Here is a 21,373-nt window from a genome sequence, read left to right as displayed (position 1 = left end):
AATTTCAACGCATTCCTGCGCATCAGACGCTTATAACAGAAAGCAGTATTCTTGTCGTCAACCTTATGTATAGGTTGAATTATTTACACGTCGGTGTTTAGCTTTGTGCGAAATATAACAATTTAAGAAGGTAAAGGATGAAAAACCAGAAGAGAATTAATTACAATGAACACCTAAAATAATTTTATTCAAACTTATTGATTGCATTGTAGGCTTATATATGTATTTGACGTCATTGAGCTGAACACGTTGTAAGCATAATGTGGTATATTCCATCACACAATATTTTATATATCATCATTTAATCTTGCTTTATATTTTTTTTAAAAAATTTCTATTTTTAAGGTCAAACAAGAATTTATACAATCAAATTCAAGCGCCATTGATTTTGACAATGCTGTACAATTGTGCTGTTTAAGCATTTTGCACTATTTTCGCGGCACAGCGGGAAATGTGCCGGATAAAAAACAGCACGTGGATTATATTGAGAAGGAGGTTGGATTTAGTTACTTCCTGCCGAAATCTGTGATATCCTCAGTTAAGCCAAAGAATCTTAAAAAAGTGATACATACAACTTATAAAAAAATCTACCAATTAACTGATATCGAATACATTACAAAGTAAGTTGCTAATATTAAAAGATTATTAAACTAAAGATATTAAGCTTTTGTTGATCCTTAAAAAGTTCATTCCATTTCAATTTGCTTTAGGATTTACTTTTTCTCATTTTCGCAAGCAGACTTTCTTATTTTCAGCAAAGACTAAAAGGAATTATGTTCAATCACATAACTTCCATGATGTAAAAATTTTTTCGCTACGATTGTTTCATACTTGCAGCCTAAAAAGTTGTATATATAATATTATCATGATTAATAAGTATCACCGCCTGATTACAGTTTGATTCTCTTTTTGAAGAAATTGCAATTGGTTTAAGCTTTGGTTGGAGGTAAATGAAGGTTTAAAATTCCCATTTAAGGGCTCTAGTGAAAAATAAAACTTTATGCGTCAAAAAGTTCTAATTTTTAACATTTTATGATGAGGATCGGTCCTTAGTAAATCATCTATGGGAAATTTGAATCATATAAATCTATTTTTAGGGCGATAGGTATATAGGGTCTTCTATAAAAACAAGACATTGTATCTATAATTTTTGCTATATCCTTAATAAAACGAAGTGGTGTCGAGTTAATGGTCGGTCTTGCCCGACTAGGGAATTCCTACTTGCTTTTTTTCTTCTTGGCTAATATTAGGTGTATATTTGTATTCTAAATATTGTTATTTACAAAGATTTAGTTCGACGAAGCATAGAATTATTGAAAATGCTTTGTTCTCTAGGCGCGGACGGAATCCCATACATATAGCTTGTGCTCATTAACCCTAAGAAAATAGTAACCATCTTTAATCTCTCCTTAGAAATGGGTGTGTTTTCAACGTGATAAAAAAGTATTTCCTCAACCTTGTTCATAAAGGGGTGATAGCAACAGGGTACTACAGAGGTATTGCAAAATTGGTCCTGCTGGCACAATTGTTCGATAAAATTGTTACTCCGCAAATAACAAACGCCGTAAAATCATGTCTTCGGTTCAACCTGCATATCAACAAGGTATATATACTGTTACCAATCTTCAGCGATCACATTGGAAAGGCTTTCTCTAGAGAAGTCCAAATGGACGTTATATATGTGGACTTTAGTAAGGTGTTTGATCGAATAAACCACAAGTTACTGATATTTAAGCAGCAAGCCGTAGGTTTTCTTTCTAACCATTACCAAGCGTCCATATATGATGATAGTTAGACCAATATTGGAGTATGCTGAGGAGGTATGTTTCCCGTTCTATCGGTGTTACGGGAATGTGCTCGTTTTGGTGCAAAAACAATCCCTGCTGTTTGCCTTAAGGAATTTGCCATGGCGCCCCATGATAATCCTCCCACTATATGGAGATGGATTACTATTCATATCATTACCCACTCTGAAGAAACTTCGATTATAGTTGAGTCCTCATTCTTGGTAAAATGGATCAATGGAGTTTTTAACCCAAAAGATCTTTTGAATGAAATCTACATTAATACATCCGTTCGATCTTCTAGGAGTTATCAGCTCTTAAAGTTTAGCCAATGTGAAACCAGTTATGAACTGTTTATTCCCATTTAGGACAACAATTTAAGCAAGGTTCACATTCTGATTAATACATCTGGTTCTCTACCTAGTAAAAAATTAATTCTTCTATTGGCGCATATATCGCCATTGTTATAGCTTGACGATAATAATAAATGAGTGAAGGTCTATTAGCAGCCGTTGTTTTAATAAAGTCTCAAAACTCGGGGTAAGCAGCCAAGATGACGCTTACGTTTTGTTTAAGTACATTTTATAGAAGCGTGCGTTTACAGGCATAAACTTCAAAACTTTAGTTTAAACTTTGTGTTGAATGTTGCATTATTCTTGTTTGTTTAATTGTTAATTATTAGCCTAATTCAACTGATATGCAAATAGCTGAATTGAAAAATGGAAACCAAATAAATAAATCAATTTATATGTAGTTTTAACAATATAATCATTCAGTGCAATTGTTAAGAATGTGGCATATACAACAATCAAAAAGGCGCGCTTTCAAAAAGAAGTAAACAACGGTACGTAAAAAAAAAATATATGGCCTCTTTCTGTCTGCTACATTACATGTGTTAATTGGTGATGGCATCGGTTTTCTCTTTCGTTGTTGTATATAACCAGACTTTCAAGAGATATTCCCTCTACTCGCAGGCGCGATGGTGGTCAGGAAGGATTATAGGTAGAGAAGATTTGGAAGGATAGAATAGTGCTTATGCAGGCTTAATTTAAACGTGGAAAAGTCAGACGCCACGGAAAAAACTACCGCTGGTAGAATGTTCCAAAGACCTGCAGTGGGAGCAATGAATGTCAACTTACGGCAGGGTCTCGTGATGCTGAGAAAGCTTCGTAATCCTCTTAAAAGTTTTAATTGGTGAATATTTTTTTTCTGTAGAACACTTGCCCATATCACCCCCATGAACGAAGTTTTGCGAAAGTGAAAGAAGTGTTTTATTCAATTGAAGTCGTTTTAAATGAAATTTCATGTTTTATGATATTTCTCAATTAAAGCGCCTATGCCCGGCCCGATTGTCTTGCCGCATTGAAGAATTTCACTCTTCGGGGCTAGTGGGAGACACGTGTCGAAGATTAGCATACGGAAAGTATACGGAAATGGTACAAATGCCCGAATTTCCGGGATGTGCAAGGATCTTAACTTCGTATATTTGGGAATGCAAAGTAAGAAAATGACCTAAAATGTTTTGATGTATCCCATCAACGCTTGAACGTGCGTGGGCGCATTCACAGGTTACGCTAAGCAGTTTTCAATTGCCATAATGTCAGTATCGCATTTCTACGGAGTTATATGAGCCGAGTGGCGTAGCCAGTTTTTGTTGTGGACGTTGAAATCGTCGACAGTCACTATTTTGCTGTCAGAGTACTCATTAAGAATTGATGACATTGAATTGATTAAGGTGTCGAAGCCGTTGCAGTAAATCATCCTGTCTGCTTTTGAGATTCTATAAGCGAAGCCGAAATGCAACGTGTTTTTACGGAGATGATGTTCACTCACTGACCGCCCGCTTATCACATATATTGCTACGTCCCGATCAACTCACAGCGCAAATGATGCCGGGTGGCAATTAAGAGCGGGAATAGAATGCGTTTTTGTACCCATTAAGGATGAACTTATATTGTCTTTTTCTTTTCGTAACAACCAGAAGGAAGCTTCGGAGCCAAATAAAAACTATATATGTTCTTGATGAGCGTGAAATTCTAAGTTGATTTAGTCATGCCTGTCCGTCTGTGTGTCTGTGTAGTGTGTGTTGTTGGCACTCTCCTGATCGCAAAAATGAAGATATCAACTTCAAATTTTGGAGAAACATTAGAAGATTTTGTATGCAAATTGTTCCAAGCAGAAGCGCGCAGTGAAGCGTAAACTGAACGCAGTACCGTCTGTTATAACAAAAATTTTTGGATTTTTGCTCGTTAGTCGGAAATTATTTCCGTATTTGCTTTACGAAACACTCTGGTTTTTACATCCGAAAATTGAGACAATCGATCATGTCCAGACAAAGTTACGATTGATTAAAGTTTTTCTTTCACTTCTTTGAGGTTTTATGCTTATTTATCATAACGCAAACAAGACATAATGTTTCAAACTATTTTGCATATTTCTCAAATGAAGATAAATTATCTGGCTAAAAATGGTTAACTCTAAAATGAATGTAATAGACCGCGCGAGTATGTTTTTCTTAATAATACTAGAGATATAGGTATCAAATAAAAGAATTTGGGGGGAGTACGAGAATATAACATTCTTACTTTTTTTAATACCCACAATATATATTTCGAGACTCTATTCTTTAGAAAATATATCGTATATATTGTTGAGAAAACTGGTAGATACGAACTCTTCATACCACACAAAACTTATAGCGCAAAAACCCCAAAGGCGAAATTTTTGAAATATACCGGCGCCAATATGAAATCTTTGCAGCAGAATAATATGAGAATAAGCATGTGTTAGATACTAGGGGACTAATCGTTGATAAAATAAGGTACCGACCGATTGGTTCACCACGGACCATGAGTGCAGCGAGTATACAAATCACTTACTATTAAGAGTCTTGTACAAAGATTCCAAAATCCTGGACAGCATGCCGACTTACAGTATACTAATCGGAAAAATAACAACGTTATCCACTATCGAAACATTCAACAGTGCATTCGATATGGTGTTGTTTTAAAATAAATACATAGAATACTTAAATTTAATCAATCGAACAGGTTAAACAAATATAAGGATTGGAATAATTATCATAGAACGTAAACGAAAAAATCTTTCGAAGAAAATTTTTTCAAGTTGCTGAATAATCTACAGCAGTAGTCAGTAGTCTACAGCAAGACTACGAAAAATGTATATAAAGAAAAGTTATTAAAATATTGTTCGAATGGGAGAATAGAGGTAGAACGTTGGGGAAGAGAGCTCTTATAACTAGGTCAAATTTTCATAGTTTACATAGAATTTCAAACGAAATGATATATGTCGAGTGCAATAAACCAATTTATATTGGTACCCTCTTAGAATTATCAAAATGGAGAATGTATAATTTTTATTGCGGTTACATGAAACCTGAATATAAGAGAAATATTAATCTAAATTATATGGATACTGATTCATTTATTTATGATATTAGAACGGATGATTTATGTGATGACATTGGAGATGATATCAACTGTCATTTTGATATGGGTATTTCAAACAAAAGGATTTCAACTTTCCATTATTGAATAAAAAAATTTATAACCAAAAATGTATTCTTGTAAAATCTATGAAAACAAAAAAGAAGCTAAAAAAACTGAAGGAATAAAATAATGCGTTAGAGCCAATGTGATAGTCCATAGGCGCTACGTAGAGTAACTCATGTGGATGTGTGATATGGAAAATGGGATATAAGAAAATTACATAAAGATAAATATAAAAAAATACATCATCTTTTTTTTAATAATGAAATATCTTCTTATTTCTTGATTTGTAAATTTTCATTGAAATTTATCGAAGCATTCGCCGAACGTACACTTTCGAATTCCTATATGTCTAATAAACGATGGGAAGAAAAAAAATTATATTTTCTACATACATATATACCGTTTCATCTTTTTCGTATATAAGCAATTGGATGTATTTTATAGTGCGTATTCACACGAAAAACACAGAATTAGATATGTTTCGCCATATAAGGTAACTATTAATAGGATTTTTCCCCACATCTATATTTTTCTAAGCATCTAGAAAGAGTTGGTTTATTAACTGATAAGCCATTCGAAAGTTTTTTGAGTGTCTAAATTGTATAAACTGAATACCTCAATAATACTAGATGCAAACTGCTATTTTATGTAGAGTAAGATCAAATTCATCAAATTTAACCGTTGTGCTTATTCGTACTTCATATTACTTGGAAGCACCTAAAACTACCTTAAAGGTTTCTCGATATGGCCTCAAACTGCGTATGTTAAAGTTTTATAAAACAGAAAATTATATACCTTTATGATTATACGCTTCAGTATATATGTATGTACGGGAGGAAAACCACAGCCAATTTCGGAAATGTAATGCTTTAACAAATTTCGTTGAAAGTTTTGTAATTTTCTAAATAGAAAAAAAAGTTGTAGGAACCATTTGCTATTGCTGACGTGCTGTATGCGGCGCGTTACTTATGGGTTTTATATTGTTGATTTTCCAATGTCTATTTCAAGCTCATGAAGTTAGGTTTCTTAAGCTAATATAAAATATAATATAAATATATAATTTAATATACATATAACTTACTATAGTAAATAAATGTTACCATTCAATCTGCCATAACTCTAAATCGGCATGCTGCCAGGCCACGCTTTTGAGTTTTTGTGCAATAACGCCTTTAAAGGAAAGTCCAGTAAATAGTAGCCTTTGACCTTTAGTTACCTCCGCAATTTTATTAAGAATTTCCTAACACCTAAATCGTCTTTGCCTTTAGTGCAGTGGAAATCGCACAGTTCGTGCTGTCAAAAGGCCTTTGTAAGTACCGTTTTTCTGCGATATAATTTTTCTGTTATAAAAAAGTTTTGAGACGACTGCCTGTAATAAAGTCTCGCTCGATCATGAAAGTTAAACCTTACAGTAGCGCCCTTTTTCAAAAAGGAATACGCAGAAAAAAAACGGCGTGCTGATTGTTCCTGTTGCTTCATTATAGACATTTTAGATGTGCCTTCTACTTCGTTGTATTCAATATCAAGGTCCACATCAATTTCGCTGTCGATATCCTGATAACTTAGTTGATGATTTTTTTCCCATGGATATACGTCCATTGAAACTTCCAGGAAGTCCGACGGGTATTAGCGATGCAATTAATTTACCATTACTGTGCTAAACCTGCTCTTCATTTTCTATGATTTTATCTCGATTTTCCATTATCGGGAACATAAGCGCGGTCTCATTTTACAGCCAACCAATCGTTTTACATCTCTTCAGAGAAAAAGCGACCAATTTACAGCAGCATTTCTGGAGGTTAGGTGGTTATCGAATTTTTCTCGCAACAAATTATTGCGATGTACGGAGTGTTGCGTTAACCTGTTAAACCACATATCGCCTAAATCGAAATCACCTTATTCGTGCTAGAAAAAATTAATAGTAATCTTTTTATAACGTTCTCCAATAGCAACGTCTGCTTTGCCATTTTCCTTTTCCAACATTTATTCCAAACTGTCAACTGTCAACTATTGTGTATGCAAACGCGTTTTAGGAACAATATCTGGATTTTCTTTAATGCAAAGGGGACAATTTTGGTTAATTTTGCATTTAACTAAGACTCTGCTCCGATTTTCATAAAATAATGGTTCTGTTTCAAGATTCTGGAACGCTTCATCGTCGCTGCTTAATGTTCTCAACAAAAATATAAACGTCGCCATATTCTAAAGAAGATTAACGGAAAGCTCTATAAAACCGCAAACAAATACAACAGTTCCAGTCTCGAACTGTTTATACAACAGTTAATCAGCATGTACAACTTGTTATAAATAAATTAACTTAACAGCTAATTGTAAAAAAAGAAAGATTATTCGTCTTTATATTCTGGTTACCATATTCAGCGCTTTCGTGTGCGTTACTTTCTGTGAACCTTTTTTCTTTTTTTAGATATTTCAACATAGTAAAAAAATTTCATGAGACTGACTACGAAAAATTTTCAGTCACGTTAAGTTCTTCCTGGAATATATCTGGTTTTCTGTACGTAGGTCCGACAATAGGTAAAATTATTTTTTTATCTAAACATATTAATATAATAATGTTCTTAATTTTTTGCTAGGAATTTCATATCAAACTCATCCACAAGCAAAAGTAACGCAAGTGGCAACATTTAAAGACATTCGTCGTATAATTACCCTATTTTTACCAAAAGACGACATACATTCCAGTAAAGAAAAGGATCTTAATTATCAAACGCGATATCCGCACCGCTGTCTTCATGTCGACGATAATGTGACGAGAAGATCTTGTAACTGTCGTAATATGAAAACGCAAGTAAGAATAAAAACCACTAGTAATGAGGAGGATTTGGTAATAACATGCAATGGTTATAACGTAAGTAATAAAAATCGAAAAAGTAGAATCGGAAAAAGAACGTCGAAAGAAAATCGTCATTCTTTTACAGACTGCTACCAGCGTAGCAAGTCTTATAGAAGGCTACTGCTTATTGATTAATAAAAATCAAGTTTACACATTATGGAATCCAATCAGTAACCAACACCAAATTGATGAAACGAGAGAAGGTAATAGGGACGCCGTTCAGATAAGTAAAGGCGACATATTTGTGACTAATATTTTTGATGGGCATAATGCGGATAGTCCCACCCAACTGAATGTGAAACCAAAATTAACTGCTGACTACGTTGAAATCGGTACAGTGGACGACGAGGGGGATTATTCAACGCCGGCTGTACGTAATTATGAATTGGATCGTTCTGAGATCGTTCTGAAAAGTACCATAGGTGTAGGTCAATTTGGCGATGTTTACGTAGGCACTTATCACACAAAAATAAAGGGGGGATCGCGGGAGACTCAAACAGATGAAAAGATAACTGAATCTGCCGCCATACAAGTGGCCGTAAAAACATGTAAAACTAACGATGATCCCGAAAAGATGGAACGGTTTTTAGAAGAAGCTTGTAAGTGTCATCAAAATACGATATTGATCTATGTATATTATTCGCTCTTTTTTGCAGATGTGATGCAAAAATTCGATCATCCCCATATAATACGACTTATAGGTATATGTAGTGAATCCCCTGTTTGGATTGTAATGGAATTGGCTGAATATGGTGAACTGAGGGCGTACTTAAAATCAAATGCTGAAAAGTGAGGAGATTCGCAGATTTTTTGAACAATAATTTAACTTAAGTATGTTTGGATTTTGTTGCTATAGGTTATGCAAGGAGATTTTATTGTTATACTGCTATCAACTATCAACGGCTCTAAGTTATTTGGAGTCTAAAAAATTTGTTCATCGCGATATCGCTGCCCGTAATGTTCTCGTTCGTTCACCCACTTGTATCAAGGTAAAGCAACTGTATATAATAGATGGTAGATTCTTTGGCTCGAAAAACTTTTAATTGTCTCATTAAATACTTGTACTTGAAGTGAAAAAAACGCATTGCTCTTAAAAATTCTAGTTGGCAGATTTTGGATTGTCACGATGGGTGTCAGAACAATCGTACTATCATTCTAGCATGTGCATGCTGCCAATAAAATGGATGGCTCCTGAATCAATAAATTTTCGTCGCTTCACCGTAGCCAGCGATGTCTGGATGTTTGGTAATTGATAAAAAATAAGGATTAACCCGAAATTGCTTTCAATTGCGATTTTCAGGCGTTTGCACTTGGGAGATCTTAATGCTGGGCGTTAAACCGTTTCAGGGAATCAAAAATAGTGATGTCATCGCTAAATTAGAAAATGGTGAACGGTTGCCTTTTCCTAACAACTGTCCGCCGCGCTTATACAGCTTATTGTCGCAATGCTGGGCTTACGAGCCCTCAAAAAGGCCAAACTTTAAAAGAATAAAAGAAACTCTTTAGTAAGTGTTTGTTTGCTTTTATACTCTTAAGTTAATTCTTACCTCAACGAAGCCTGCCCAAAAATGTGTGGAATCTTCTTTGAAATGGTATTAAAAGTTTCATGTAACATTTTGGTCAATATATGGCTCGAGAACTTAGGAGGTATCACCAAAAATGTATCACCCATTGAACTTTTGATCTATCAAAATCCTGTCTATACAATGTACTGTGAGCGCTTTTACCCATGCCCTGGTGCTTACAAGAATTTTTATCTTTTGATGTTTTTCTTTAAATAATTTAGAGTTCAGAAGCCTTCACTTTATTTATTAATTTTCCAATTTGCTTACAATCAGCATCAATAGTACTATTCGCTTTTCCAGCTCAAAGCGTACTCTTCTACTGCCTAAACTTAACTAACTCGTTGCGTCAACTTAACTAATTATTCTCTCTTAACTAATTATTCTCTCTTAACTAATTCTTCGTTCTGTTCCTCTTTGTTCTGGTTACCCTACTCGACCGCACCAGTCTGACCCTCGACACGGACTATTTGTAGCTAGCTCCTCCCGTCAAGGTTTCCTTTTGGCAACTTTACCTTGTCCCAACCCGAAACCTCTATTTCTGACTGGGTCTCCGCTATCTCCCGTCGTCTGTCTAGTCCTTCACTTAATCTTAATTCTCAACCTACTTTAGTCGAGCACTTCCCCCCCTTGTCAGGTCCAGGTGCAGAACTATATTGTGGAGAGTTTAAGCCATCTAAAGCATCATTTTTTGAAATGACTAAGTTAGGAAACAAAACCGTGTTAGATATCGGATGCGGATGGTTAACAATTGAATCGGAATTAGTGGTTGAAAAATTTCGTCGGAAGTATCAGCAAAGAGTTTCGAGGTTAGAATATCATCACAGGACTAAGGCCCATTGAAAGAAATATGCGAGGAATATATGGAGATTTTTCTTTCGGAATTGACAAATTTAAAAAAATATCTAGGATTAACAAGCAGTGAGGGTCTTATTAACTGAAGGTATCTGCTATAATATTGGTCGTTGAGGTAATTGTAGTTAAATCTATGCCTTGACGTAGAATAGGCGAAACATTTGTAAGCGGAAACACTTTTCATAAATTGTTCGGAAGGTTTGATTTTTCTATTTTTGTAATATTTAATTGCCTTGTTAAATCATGGCGGGTATCTGCTTCGAGGGCGAGGTTGCTTCATCGGAACAGATGCAGAAGTAGCTAGGTTTAGTGTATTAAAGAACGCAGACAGCAGAGAAATTAAGCCTAACGTGTGAAAGATGAGATTTAAGGAGTAAAATATTGGTTTTGTTAAAATCATATTTATTGCAGGACGTTGGATTTCGCGCATTAGAGTAGTTCAAAGGACCATCATACCAGCAAAGACAGGAAATACGAATTGCTAGATGATACGGGTTCTCAGGTAAACTAAAAGATGGACAGCGATTTACAACTATTGGAAATGGCAAACAACAATCTAGGCGTCTGCCATTACAATTAGGAGAACGGTTGTATTGCAGTAAATGACGAGCAAATCATTCATTGAAAAACACAATAGCTCTATCAGATGTTGAAGTGGCGACAATATAGCTAGAATTTTTACTATAACACCAAGCGTCTTGCCGCAAATTGAACGCTATAATTATATCAATAAGTTTAGCCTTTTCAGCCCCGTCACAAATGAGGGTAGCATGTTTCTTATAAATGGAGATATCCGCATTTGGGTGGAATGTGGAAGGAAGTTACGTATAACTGTTTATTGCTAATTTTCGCCGGGAGGATTAGGAAATTTAACTGAATAGAAGGGATCTGATCCAATCGATCTTTTCTGGTAAGCTGGAAAGAATTGTGAAAAAGTTCCGACGAATGTAAATAAAGCTATAACCAACCTTCAGTGATGGCCAAACGGAAAACCTCCGTGCTTATTGAATTTAGGAAAGAAGAGCGAAGTTTTGAATTTAGGTCCTTAACATTTAGGTGAATGGAAATTACTGGTTTATTTATCTTAACCGCCGAGGGTGTGAATTCTCTATCCAGAGTATCCTTTGGCCAGAATAACTTGTCCACTATAGCTTTGAGGTCTTTCGTGGGCAACAGCAGTTTGAGCGAAGCAATTATTCGATCTTCTTATGATTTCAACTTAAAGATGGAAAGTCTGTTTAGGTTGATATTAGAATGCAATATGAAATTTCATATCAATTACTACCGTACAGAGAACCAGCGTGAAAGTAAACGCCGCTTTCCTTGGTGGAACCGAAGCTAATTCACGTCTTTCAACATTATTATTAGGAAAAGAGGAGGCTAACCCAACTTAACTATTTGCGTTAGTCTTTGACGACAGATCGATTGCGACACAGTCGGACTACTTTTTACAGGTTCAGCATACGCACCCTTAGGAGCCTTGGGTAGCATTTCTAATCGCTTCTGTTTAGATATTGCCAGCTGATTCATTTGGTCCATAACTTTATACGTTAATAATGGTCTTGGCGAAAGCAAATCGACGGACAGCAGGTCCACAGCCGGCACACCATTTTATTCAATAATCGGTGATGCGATACCCTCCGGGATCGTACATTAAATACTCACTGGCCCTACACACACTCTACACTACTGGGTATGCAGTTTCCCGCTTGCACTACGTAAACCTTTTTTCCGGAATTCTTCCCATATATAAGAGTTCTTATTAAAAGTTAGCTTTTATATTGCAGCAAACCATAATTTTTCTAAAAATAGGTAAAGAATTGCAATGGTAGGGTTTGCACGAATTTGAAGTTTTAACTTGCTATAATTAGTGATTTCAAGTCTTAATACCAATGTTCACAATCAAAGCAATAATCCAAAATGCATATTTATGTAGTGAATGATACTTAACAAAGGAAAGTGAAAATTAAAAAGAATGGGAAAAAAGCGAAAATTCGTATGGTGTCAGAACAATGTACTGCGACGTCCACCTTACCCTTCGACTGATCTTAAATTAGTCTTAGGGATTGGCCATTAGTGGGTAATTCTGCTAAAATCACATATCAAAGCTCTGTCAGATTCCCCCAAAATATTTTTCGACTTTTCTGGCTTCTCCCGTGAAGCTCTCTTGGAAAATAATAAGTATTATCCCCATACTAAGACAAAACTGCGTTCGTGGACGTTACACAAGGATGTCTGAACAAACTTCCCTACTTCTGTTTTACTAAAAATAGAGAGAATGATGAAGAATGGACTCACTGAAATGAAGGCGGCTGATAATCTCAGTCCTCTGCCGTCCAGTATATCAACTAAAGGAACTAGATTTTGAAATAATTCTTGTTGCGATTGATATCAACACTTCTTATGACAGTATCTCCATTACTAAGCTGAGAGATATTGTTATTAACACACTTGTCTGAATAATTATTTGTTTTTCAAAGCATATTCTATATCTCGAGAGTCCGTGCAAATTTTCAGTGGTTTTGCTCTTGCATCTTATCCTTACATTTTCCAACTTGCACACTGCATATCTTCACCAAGTAGAAGACAACAGTACATTATTTTCCAATTTGCTGCTAACTTTTTGTATGTATATACTATGCAGAATATATATACTATGCAACTGTAGTCTGTTGCTATAAAGCAATAGTGGAACTAAGAAAATTAGGAACTAAGGCTATCACTTGAATCAAGTTGCTCTATTATTATCCATTGTGGTCATAAGGTTACAATGTGCGATTGTATGTAAGATGTCAATAGTACATTAGTACATTGTACACAGTACATTATTTATAAACTACTGAGAAATTACAATAATTTCAAGGCAAGAGGTTTATAAGAAAGATAAACTATGAATGCTTAAGCGACTAGGAGTCATTTAACCTGTCCACAAAAGAATAATAGTCGTAAGTTTTTTTAGCACACGGATTCATCATCACATTTACACTGGACAGGCCCGTTTTGAGAATCTTAAACATAAAAAGAGTTTCCCCGCCTTTGGCATTCTGAATAAATGCTCAGTGCCGTATGTTTTTGTCTCGAGTTTTTTTTCAAGCTGTGCGATTTTACTTTGTCCATTGTTTCGCAAAATCTTGCAAGTTATTGTCAAAATTCAGTGTAATTTGGCTCACCCCCTTTTTTCCTTAATATCGAACAATCACAATAAGAGGTCGCACTCGCAACAAAATGGATATATCTCCAATCGATAAATGCGATGCCTTTATTGACTTACCACTCGCCACAGCTACGACCTAAGTAAAATATACAACACCTGAAGTTTTAACCAGCGAACACTGGCTTAGTAACTGTCATTTTTGCCTATTACGCCACTCATACGCATATGGTTTTAAATGTTGCATGAGATTTATAGATGTGGATATCTTTGCAAAGTTCGCAGCTTTTTTATCCGCTGCTCCAGATGGACGCATTGAAAAAAACATGCTCGTCGTTTTCTGTCACATATTGTGATTTCGCGAGTCGATTTCATTTTTTCAGGTAAGGTTTGTAGCAGGCGAACCCCGTGAGTAGCTGCATTAAAGAAAAACTTGCATTTACACTGCAAAGAGCCATTTCCTATGGTTTGTGTCAAGCGTCATGTCCGTTATTCTACTTTCATCTGATTTGGCATTCGCGTAGGATTGTATATCTGGCAAGCCAGCATTTCTTCCTTGAGTTTCTGCTTTATGCGGAAAACGTTGATCCGAATTCTAGCAGCTAACCAGAGTGGCATCTATCGACGATCCGTGACAGTCATTTTCCTTATCGCACATAAACAGTACGCAACGCCCGTGCTGCAGAATTGAAGATTCATCGTCACCCCACATTATTTAAGACTCGCATATAGTATTAAAAATTTCACAATGTCGATTTGTTTGTGTCTGCGATTTTGATTTTGGCTTCTTACGCTTGTCGTTAGACCTACTGCAATTATAATTACGGCTGCTCCTTCCGAGCTAAGATTTTGACGTACGAACTTTGATTATCGTCGATTATCACTTCGAGATATCCTATCGCTTCCTTAGTGGTAACGCTACCTTTTCGGACACGATCTATAAGCGAAGTTGATCATGTTTTCCGCTATGCAATTAATATCATCAGCATGTTGGGCAAGAATTACGACAGCTGCATCATCGACAGAGCTTGTTATTTTAGTCTGCTCAGGGATATGTAGCTGCAATACATCATAGTACGTCGAAAACGTTTCTAGGGTAGGGTCTGCGATCGACCATTTCGGCTTCGAAATCCGAACTGCATGTCGTATAGTTCTCCTGACTAAGGTATGGCCTGTGATAGGTGATTACAAATTAGCTGTTCTAAAACTTGTAGTGTCAGTTACAAATAGAACGCTTTGCGATTTCATTTAAGTTTACTTGATTAGGCATCAAAACTAATTATTTTTTCCGGCTAGACAGTTTTTGTAAAGTCCGACGAACACTTCAGTTTGCCATTATTCGATATACCATCTGATCAGATAAATTTTCATTATTTATGTGCCCTAGCTGTCTAGTTATTTATTTTGATACTGTATTATACTTGCATTTCGGGTTTCTTATGCCCTTTGGGTTAGTTTCTATATCATCGTTCAGTCTACGAAAACTGTTACGATTAGTTGTAACGATTGCTTTTTTAGCCGTCGTTTGTTTTTATACTCTTGTTAGCGAAACAGCCGTTGGGACTTGCATTTGGACATTCTCATTCCGTAGCCTATACATCAACGCCGTCTACCACTATTAGAGGGGTTTCCTGTTGACTTGGGCGCGTAACTCGTCGTTTACATGTTCATCATCTTGAGACACCGCAGCTGGATATATAAACATCATCTGTCTCACTACCCACGAACCCGTTCTGTATTGACATCACTTTTAACTTTTTAGTTCACCTGCTACAATGTTAAATAGCGGGTTCGCTCAGTTCATCCTTTATCGACCATTTGTTCGTGGCACTTTATACGGCTAGCTCAGAATTGCTACATCTACATATTTCTTCCGTACGTTTTGGTCTAGTAACTCTTTTACAAAAGTACAATGGCTTAATCTAAGTTGCAGCACTCATTTTTGCTTCATAGGAAAACCACTTCCACGACTCGTTTTCCAAGCCGCTGACGAGATGGCCTAGCTCACTACAATCAAAACAGTATTTACTTCTGCCTACATTGCCCATATTCTGCTCACAAAATGGCCGCATTCTAGATATTTAAAGTATTCCAATATAATTTTCTTTTTTTAATTCGACAAGCAACGAAGCTAATTTTACTGTTTCTTTGTCCAGTAATAGTTTTGCCTTATTCGCGAAAGCCGAATGAATCGAACTTTGCGTACTTCTACATGATTTTCTGAGCGATTACATATTTTAATCTTCGCTCCCATGCGAAACACTTCTCCCACATTAATGCAAAGTTGTTTTACATTAGTATTATCTTCGACTATTGTCTATACGTAACAGAACATCATATTTCCAATTTTCTTTAACGTTTTTTACCTTTTAAGTAGTGGTTTCGGCTTAGGTTTCATATTTTTCGCTGGTTTTTTTGGATTTTTCCCCACGGAATTTTTTTTTTTCTAGCTACCCACTATCGTTACTAGAAAAGGTGAAAAGCGGGTACTTGACTGCTTTTCGAACTGCTTCCATTTTGGATTCGGATCTTTTGTGCAGGGTTGATTGTGTGCCGATTACCAACCAGCATATTGGTTAGTGCCTCTATTTGTTTGCCAAGTTTTGCGTCCGCTTGGTTGTTTTCACCACCAATCTGCTTATTTAAAAGGCACCTATGTCATTTACATCGTATCCAACTTCACCGATACTCGCCAAATTTTTCGCCGGCAAGATACCGTTGTTGTACCGCACTATTTAGCAATCATTTTTTATGTGTGTAGTGTTTGCGAATTTGATTTTAAGTGTTTCTTTGTACGCCTATGTATGTGCCATTTTTTTCTGTTGAGGTGTCTTCCAAAGATGGCCAGCAGCATGCTCGATCCACGGCGCCTACATGCTTAACTTACCTCTCACATACACTTGCGCAACCGCTCCCCTCCCCAAGAGACGACATCGCGGAGGCTGGTTGCGGTTAGTGCACTACGCCTGATGGAATCTTAGTCGATTCTTTCATTGGAACATTGTAACAAAAATTTCTAGTCTGCTTCAGATCACTGACTTTACACCATATTTTTTATACCGTCACAGCCAGAAGTTTTTTTATCGTCCACTTTGTCGTTAGTCTCCAGCAAAGCGACTGCTATCTCCCCTATTCTAGAATTCACGACATATGATTCTTTGGATTATAATATATAATAATAATGTTATCATTATTCTTTGAAGCAATGACGAAGCAGATAACTTGTAGCGATCTGTACCGTTTTATCGTCTTCAATGCAACCTTGCTTGCCATTGCCCATGCGTTAATATACCCTGGGTGCTTTTTATCGCTTACCTTAAGTCGATTTTTACATAGTGTCAAATGTATTACGACACGTTCTTCCACTCTAAGCGGCTTATGTTTTCTCGTGTCTCTCAGCCAATCCTTTCTCAATAAATATATTTAGTTGTTCCACAAGTAAAATAAATTTTTGTTTCCCCTTCTTTCTTGCGCTTTCGCAAAATTTTAGTTCTAATTTTAATTTTGTACAAGCAACTGCTGGCTGATTGTACAATTGTTCCCGAGGACACGTGAACACGCACATGTGTACTATTGAAAGAACTTAAATTTTTTCCAATCTCTTTTTCATGATAAAAAGCGGGTTATATCGCGGCCAATACTAAAGGACGAATCCTCCATTTTAGAAAGGATACTTATATTTACATGCAATATTCCTTTTAGTGCACAGTCATACATTCTTGGCAAAACGTATTTCTTAGATTCATTACTTGTTAACAAAAACGATAAAATGGCAGGTTGATTTGTCCTAGTTGCATGTAACTATTATTTATTCTCTGGTGTTTAATAGATTACATTTTTAATGTTTATATGAATTTTTCAGCGAAATATTAATAGAGGAAAGAGCTGCCGGGTTTGAGGTTGGTAATAAAGAAAACGCCCGTGTTTTATTTATGAGCGCAGACAATGACTTGCCGCCTTCAAAACCAGCGAAAATAATGCAAACTCGAGGTAAATTTCCATGTTAAATTTCCATATTTTGATTTACTGAGTGAATTATATTTTCTCAGACAACTTCAAATTATCGCCAGCATACGATGAAACTGCTCTTAGTCCGCAGACCTATATAATAGCTCAAGATCCCGAAGTGTTGGCCTGTTTGATGAAAGAAAACGAAAACCGTATCATTAACCCGGCTGCTTATACAATGCCCGCCTCGGTATTTAATACTTTAGCTGTAGAAGTAGACACATCTAAAACAAATTCTAATGATATTGCATTGAAAACTACCAAGCTGCCAGTGTCGGAGTTTCTCAAGTTAGATGATACTATTAGTAGGGAGGATAAGATAGCAGTTCTAAACACATTGCAGCAAAATAAGGCAGAAATTTTAAGGTCGTATTTAAAATCAAAGGCAGCACCAACAACAAAAACATTTAACTCTTCAAAGGATAACAACGTAAAAACTCAAATGAATATTTCCCTTCAAATAAAAGCCGATCAAATAAACAACTGTACTAGTACGCATAGTGCTTCGTGTGCCCATCAGACGTTGACAAGACAAAGTGACTGCTTCTTAAGTTCATTAGATCCTTCTTTCCGCAACCGAAGCTTTTGCTATAATGATGTTGGTGAGGTTGATTATTCATTAAAATCGCTACCAGCGTCATTAGTAAAAGAAGAAAAACCCCAACTAATATACGACTTTGGACGAAATTCACCAATTTTGCAAGATTCACCCGTTTCTCTTACTACCGCCAAGACAATTTTAAAACCTATATGTGGTAGTTTGGAAAGAAATGTTATAACCCCTTATTTGAGTAGAGCAAATAAGGGACGCTACATAGGCGGTTCATTAGAACGCAATAAGACACTTATCAATACTCTAAGTACGCCACGTAAATCTGTGCCACGCAGCGCTAGCTTAGAACGTTCAGTTCAACATAATAAGGACATTTCGCACTTTTACTACTGCACTGGTAGTTTGGAAGCTTACTCTTCCTTTGTTGTTCTTAAAAATCATATGAAGATTTCCCCCGAATATCGGGCGCTTGAAGAAGAAATTTATGATATGTGTCCTGCCCAAAGCAATATTTATATCGGTGCAGGTGCAGATTCAGCCGTTTGTTCTCAAAACGCACTTACGTTGTTCCCTGCACAGACTTATATTCCAATGGCGCCGGGCAGTAGTTCCGCCTGTTTAATTAATCAAAGTTTGGTTGATATAGACACTAATAAAAATATTAACGTTCACCCGCAACAACAACAGAAAACACCGGAAGAAATGTGCGAAGTAGTGGAAACTACGACATTACCATTAGCAGCAACATCTGTGAAGAATAATAGTTGTAAGATGCTAATGGAGGAGGTTTGCAAAAATTAATATTATTGGTCTTGAATTTAAGTTTTAAGATTATTCTCTTTTTAGTTCTTGCTTTGTTAGAATTGTTTTATTGAGAATTTAGTTGGTAGTCATTTAAGTTTTTTGCAAATTTGGACTGAAACTTTCTTATATTACATATTTTTAGAACTTGCACCAGTCAGCCGCTTTGCCAGACAATAGCGAAGTAGATTCCCACAATTTGTCGGGATCTTTAAAATTGTCTTGGAATGATTCACTCGCTAAAGGTTTTTGCCGTGCAAGTGAAGTATATCCGAAACAACATACCCACAATTCGAAAAATTTTCCAAAAATGGCTACAGAAGTGAATGTCGATCAAAGATCGGGCATGGCTGATTCCAGGTTATTCGGTGAAAATCAACCGAAAATCATTATGAAACCTACTTTGGATCGCAGCAAGGATCAAGTGTATATGGCTACCAAGAACGTTGTAAAGGCAATAATAACTCTTTCGCAAGTGGTCGACCAAGATACTGGCAGTAATTATCTAGAACTAGTCAAAAATATCGGTTATGAATTAAGGAAATTGCTACAATCGGTAGACGAACTTTCGCCCCTAATACCAGCAGAAGCTCATAAGTGAGTTGAACATAATTATATATCGCAGTGGCAATCTTAACTCCATACGATTTATAGAGAAGTAGAAATGGCTCATAAGGTACTACCTAAGGACATGCATGAACTAGTTTCAACCATGAGACTAGCGCAACAATATGGTGATACCACGTTAGATAAAGAGTACAAGAAGTGAGTAATTTTATAGTAAACCATATCGATGAAACGTTTGGATAGGAATATTTTGAAAGAGCGAAGTTTTGTTCGGAACATGATTTTTTTCTTAAATTGAAATATAAATAGCTTTTTATATTTCAATAATTTTATCATACTTTTTAATCTTAACTTATGTATTTATGTCTTTGTTCAACGACATTCTCTTCAATTACATTTTCCAGCGAATTAAAGATAACTTATCAAAAACTTACAATTAAAAAATAACTTAACTTAAAAACTTTTTAAGTGTACTATGTTACTGCGAAAAAAGAGTAGCTGATTCAACTTAGCTTGTAGTACTACGCAACAAGGTAACAGTGTTTGCTTTTGATAATCACCAATAATAAAAACGTATGACAATTCAAACTATGAGTTGCAATGGGTGTCTGCGTATATTCAGCATAGGAAAATATGTCGAAACAGAAACATAAGATTAGATACCCAGGCAATCGTCCTGATATGTTTATGATGATATGTTTATATCTTCAGTTATGTCAAAAGAGATGTGTTTTGAAAACCTCTGATTCGAATTGTCTCATGCAAATTAAAAGTTCGAAAGGTGGATTTATTAGGATATAGTTGTTAAATGAATATGTATAAATTAACTGCATATGTATAAATTAAACAATATTTATTCTTATTATTACCCATAATTTAATAGCGCATTTACACCGAGTGAGAATCTTTAATTTAATGGACTTGCCATAATATTAACTTAGTTATAATTCAATACGCCGCCTTAAATTTGTATCATTATCTTGCACTAAATATTGCAAAGTGCTTTGATATTAGTATAATTTACGAACTATTGTACATTTGGCATATCTCTAAACTTTTCGACATTACATCCGATTCAATAGAAAGATCTGCCTAAAATTTCCTCAGAATTCACTTTTACAATGTCAATTTTTGCTTTTATATAACTTTCATTTACGAAACGGTAAGAAAAAGTCGAGCTGTAAATTCAAACAGCGCTACAAACTCAGCTGATGTGGAAGATTTTGTTACATTATTTTGTTTTTTGATTTTAATTAAATACATCCATACATTTCAATACGGTGGTTGATACGTAACAATCTGAAATATCAATATTTAAGTTTTTCTCAAAGCTCAACTTCAACGTTTCGATTAAAACTAAATACTTTAGGACTCTCAAAGTATATAGACAACTTAGCATTATCATAGCAATTTCGGGATCTGCTCAAATAATTTACAGACTTTCTATATTTTAGTTCACGACTTGCTGTTTGTGCTCGTTTCGATTTTAAATTTCTTTCCATTGATGTAGCAAACGAATGAAATATTATCGTTTTGATCTAACATTATTTTTCTTTTTACATTTTATTTTACTCAAATCCGTTTTTTTCATGCAATTTTTTTTTAGTGTGTTTGGCTTTCGTTACAAAACTTCTCTTTTCATTTTTTATATACCGTTATCTTTAATGACTAAACCAATTAAATCTCCGTTTGGATCCAAAAATTTTTACGTGTGTCCTGACAGTAC

At 35.5% G+C, this 21,373-nt stretch overlaps 1 protein-coding gene across 7 annotated transcripts in view; it reads left to right on the top strand.

Annotated features, from left to right (window-relative positions):
* Positions 1-21,373, top strand: part of LOC119640243 (focal adhesion kinase 1) — a 99,735-nt gene that overhangs the window by 43,110 nt on the left and 35,252 nt on the right. For 6 of the 7 annotated variants that reach the window (XM_038038135.1, XM_038038131.1, XM_038038134.1 and 3 more), the window contains 12 exons: positions 346-620; positions 7,722-7,831; positions 7,891-8,165; positions 8,236-8,749; positions 8,807-8,939; positions 9,007-9,139; positions 9,254-9,395; positions 9,451-9,655; positions 17,581-17,708; positions 17,768-19,065; positions 19,226-19,677; positions 19,735-19,845. In XM_038038135.1, the coding sequence (XP_037894063.1) occupies positions 346-620; positions 7,722-7,831; positions 7,891-8,165; positions 8,236-8,749; positions 8,807-8,939; positions 9,007-9,139; positions 9,254-9,395; positions 9,451-9,655; positions 17,581-17,708; positions 17,768-19,065; positions 19,226-19,677; positions 19,735-19,845 (3,776 nt within the window). The remainder of the gene's footprint in view (positions 1-345; positions 621-7,721; positions 7,832-7,890; positions 8,166-8,235; positions 8,750-8,806; positions 8,940-9,006; positions 9,140-9,253; positions 9,396-9,450; positions 9,656-17,580; positions 17,709-17,767; positions 19,066-19,225; positions 19,678-19,734; positions 19,846-21,373) is intronic. The other variant, XM_038038137.1, reaches the window with a different exon arrangement.

Source organism: Glossina fuscipes, unplaced genomic scaffold (genome assembly GCF_014805625.2).
Source record: "Glossina fuscipes isolate IAEA_lab_2018 unplaced genomic scaffold, Yale_Gfus_2 116, whole genome shotgun sequence".
In the NCBI taxonomy this organism is placed as follows: Eukaryota; Metazoa; Arthropoda; class Insecta; order Diptera; family Glossinidae; genus Glossina; species Glossina fuscipes.
This window is presented reverse-complemented; position numbering and strand designations above follow the sequence as displayed.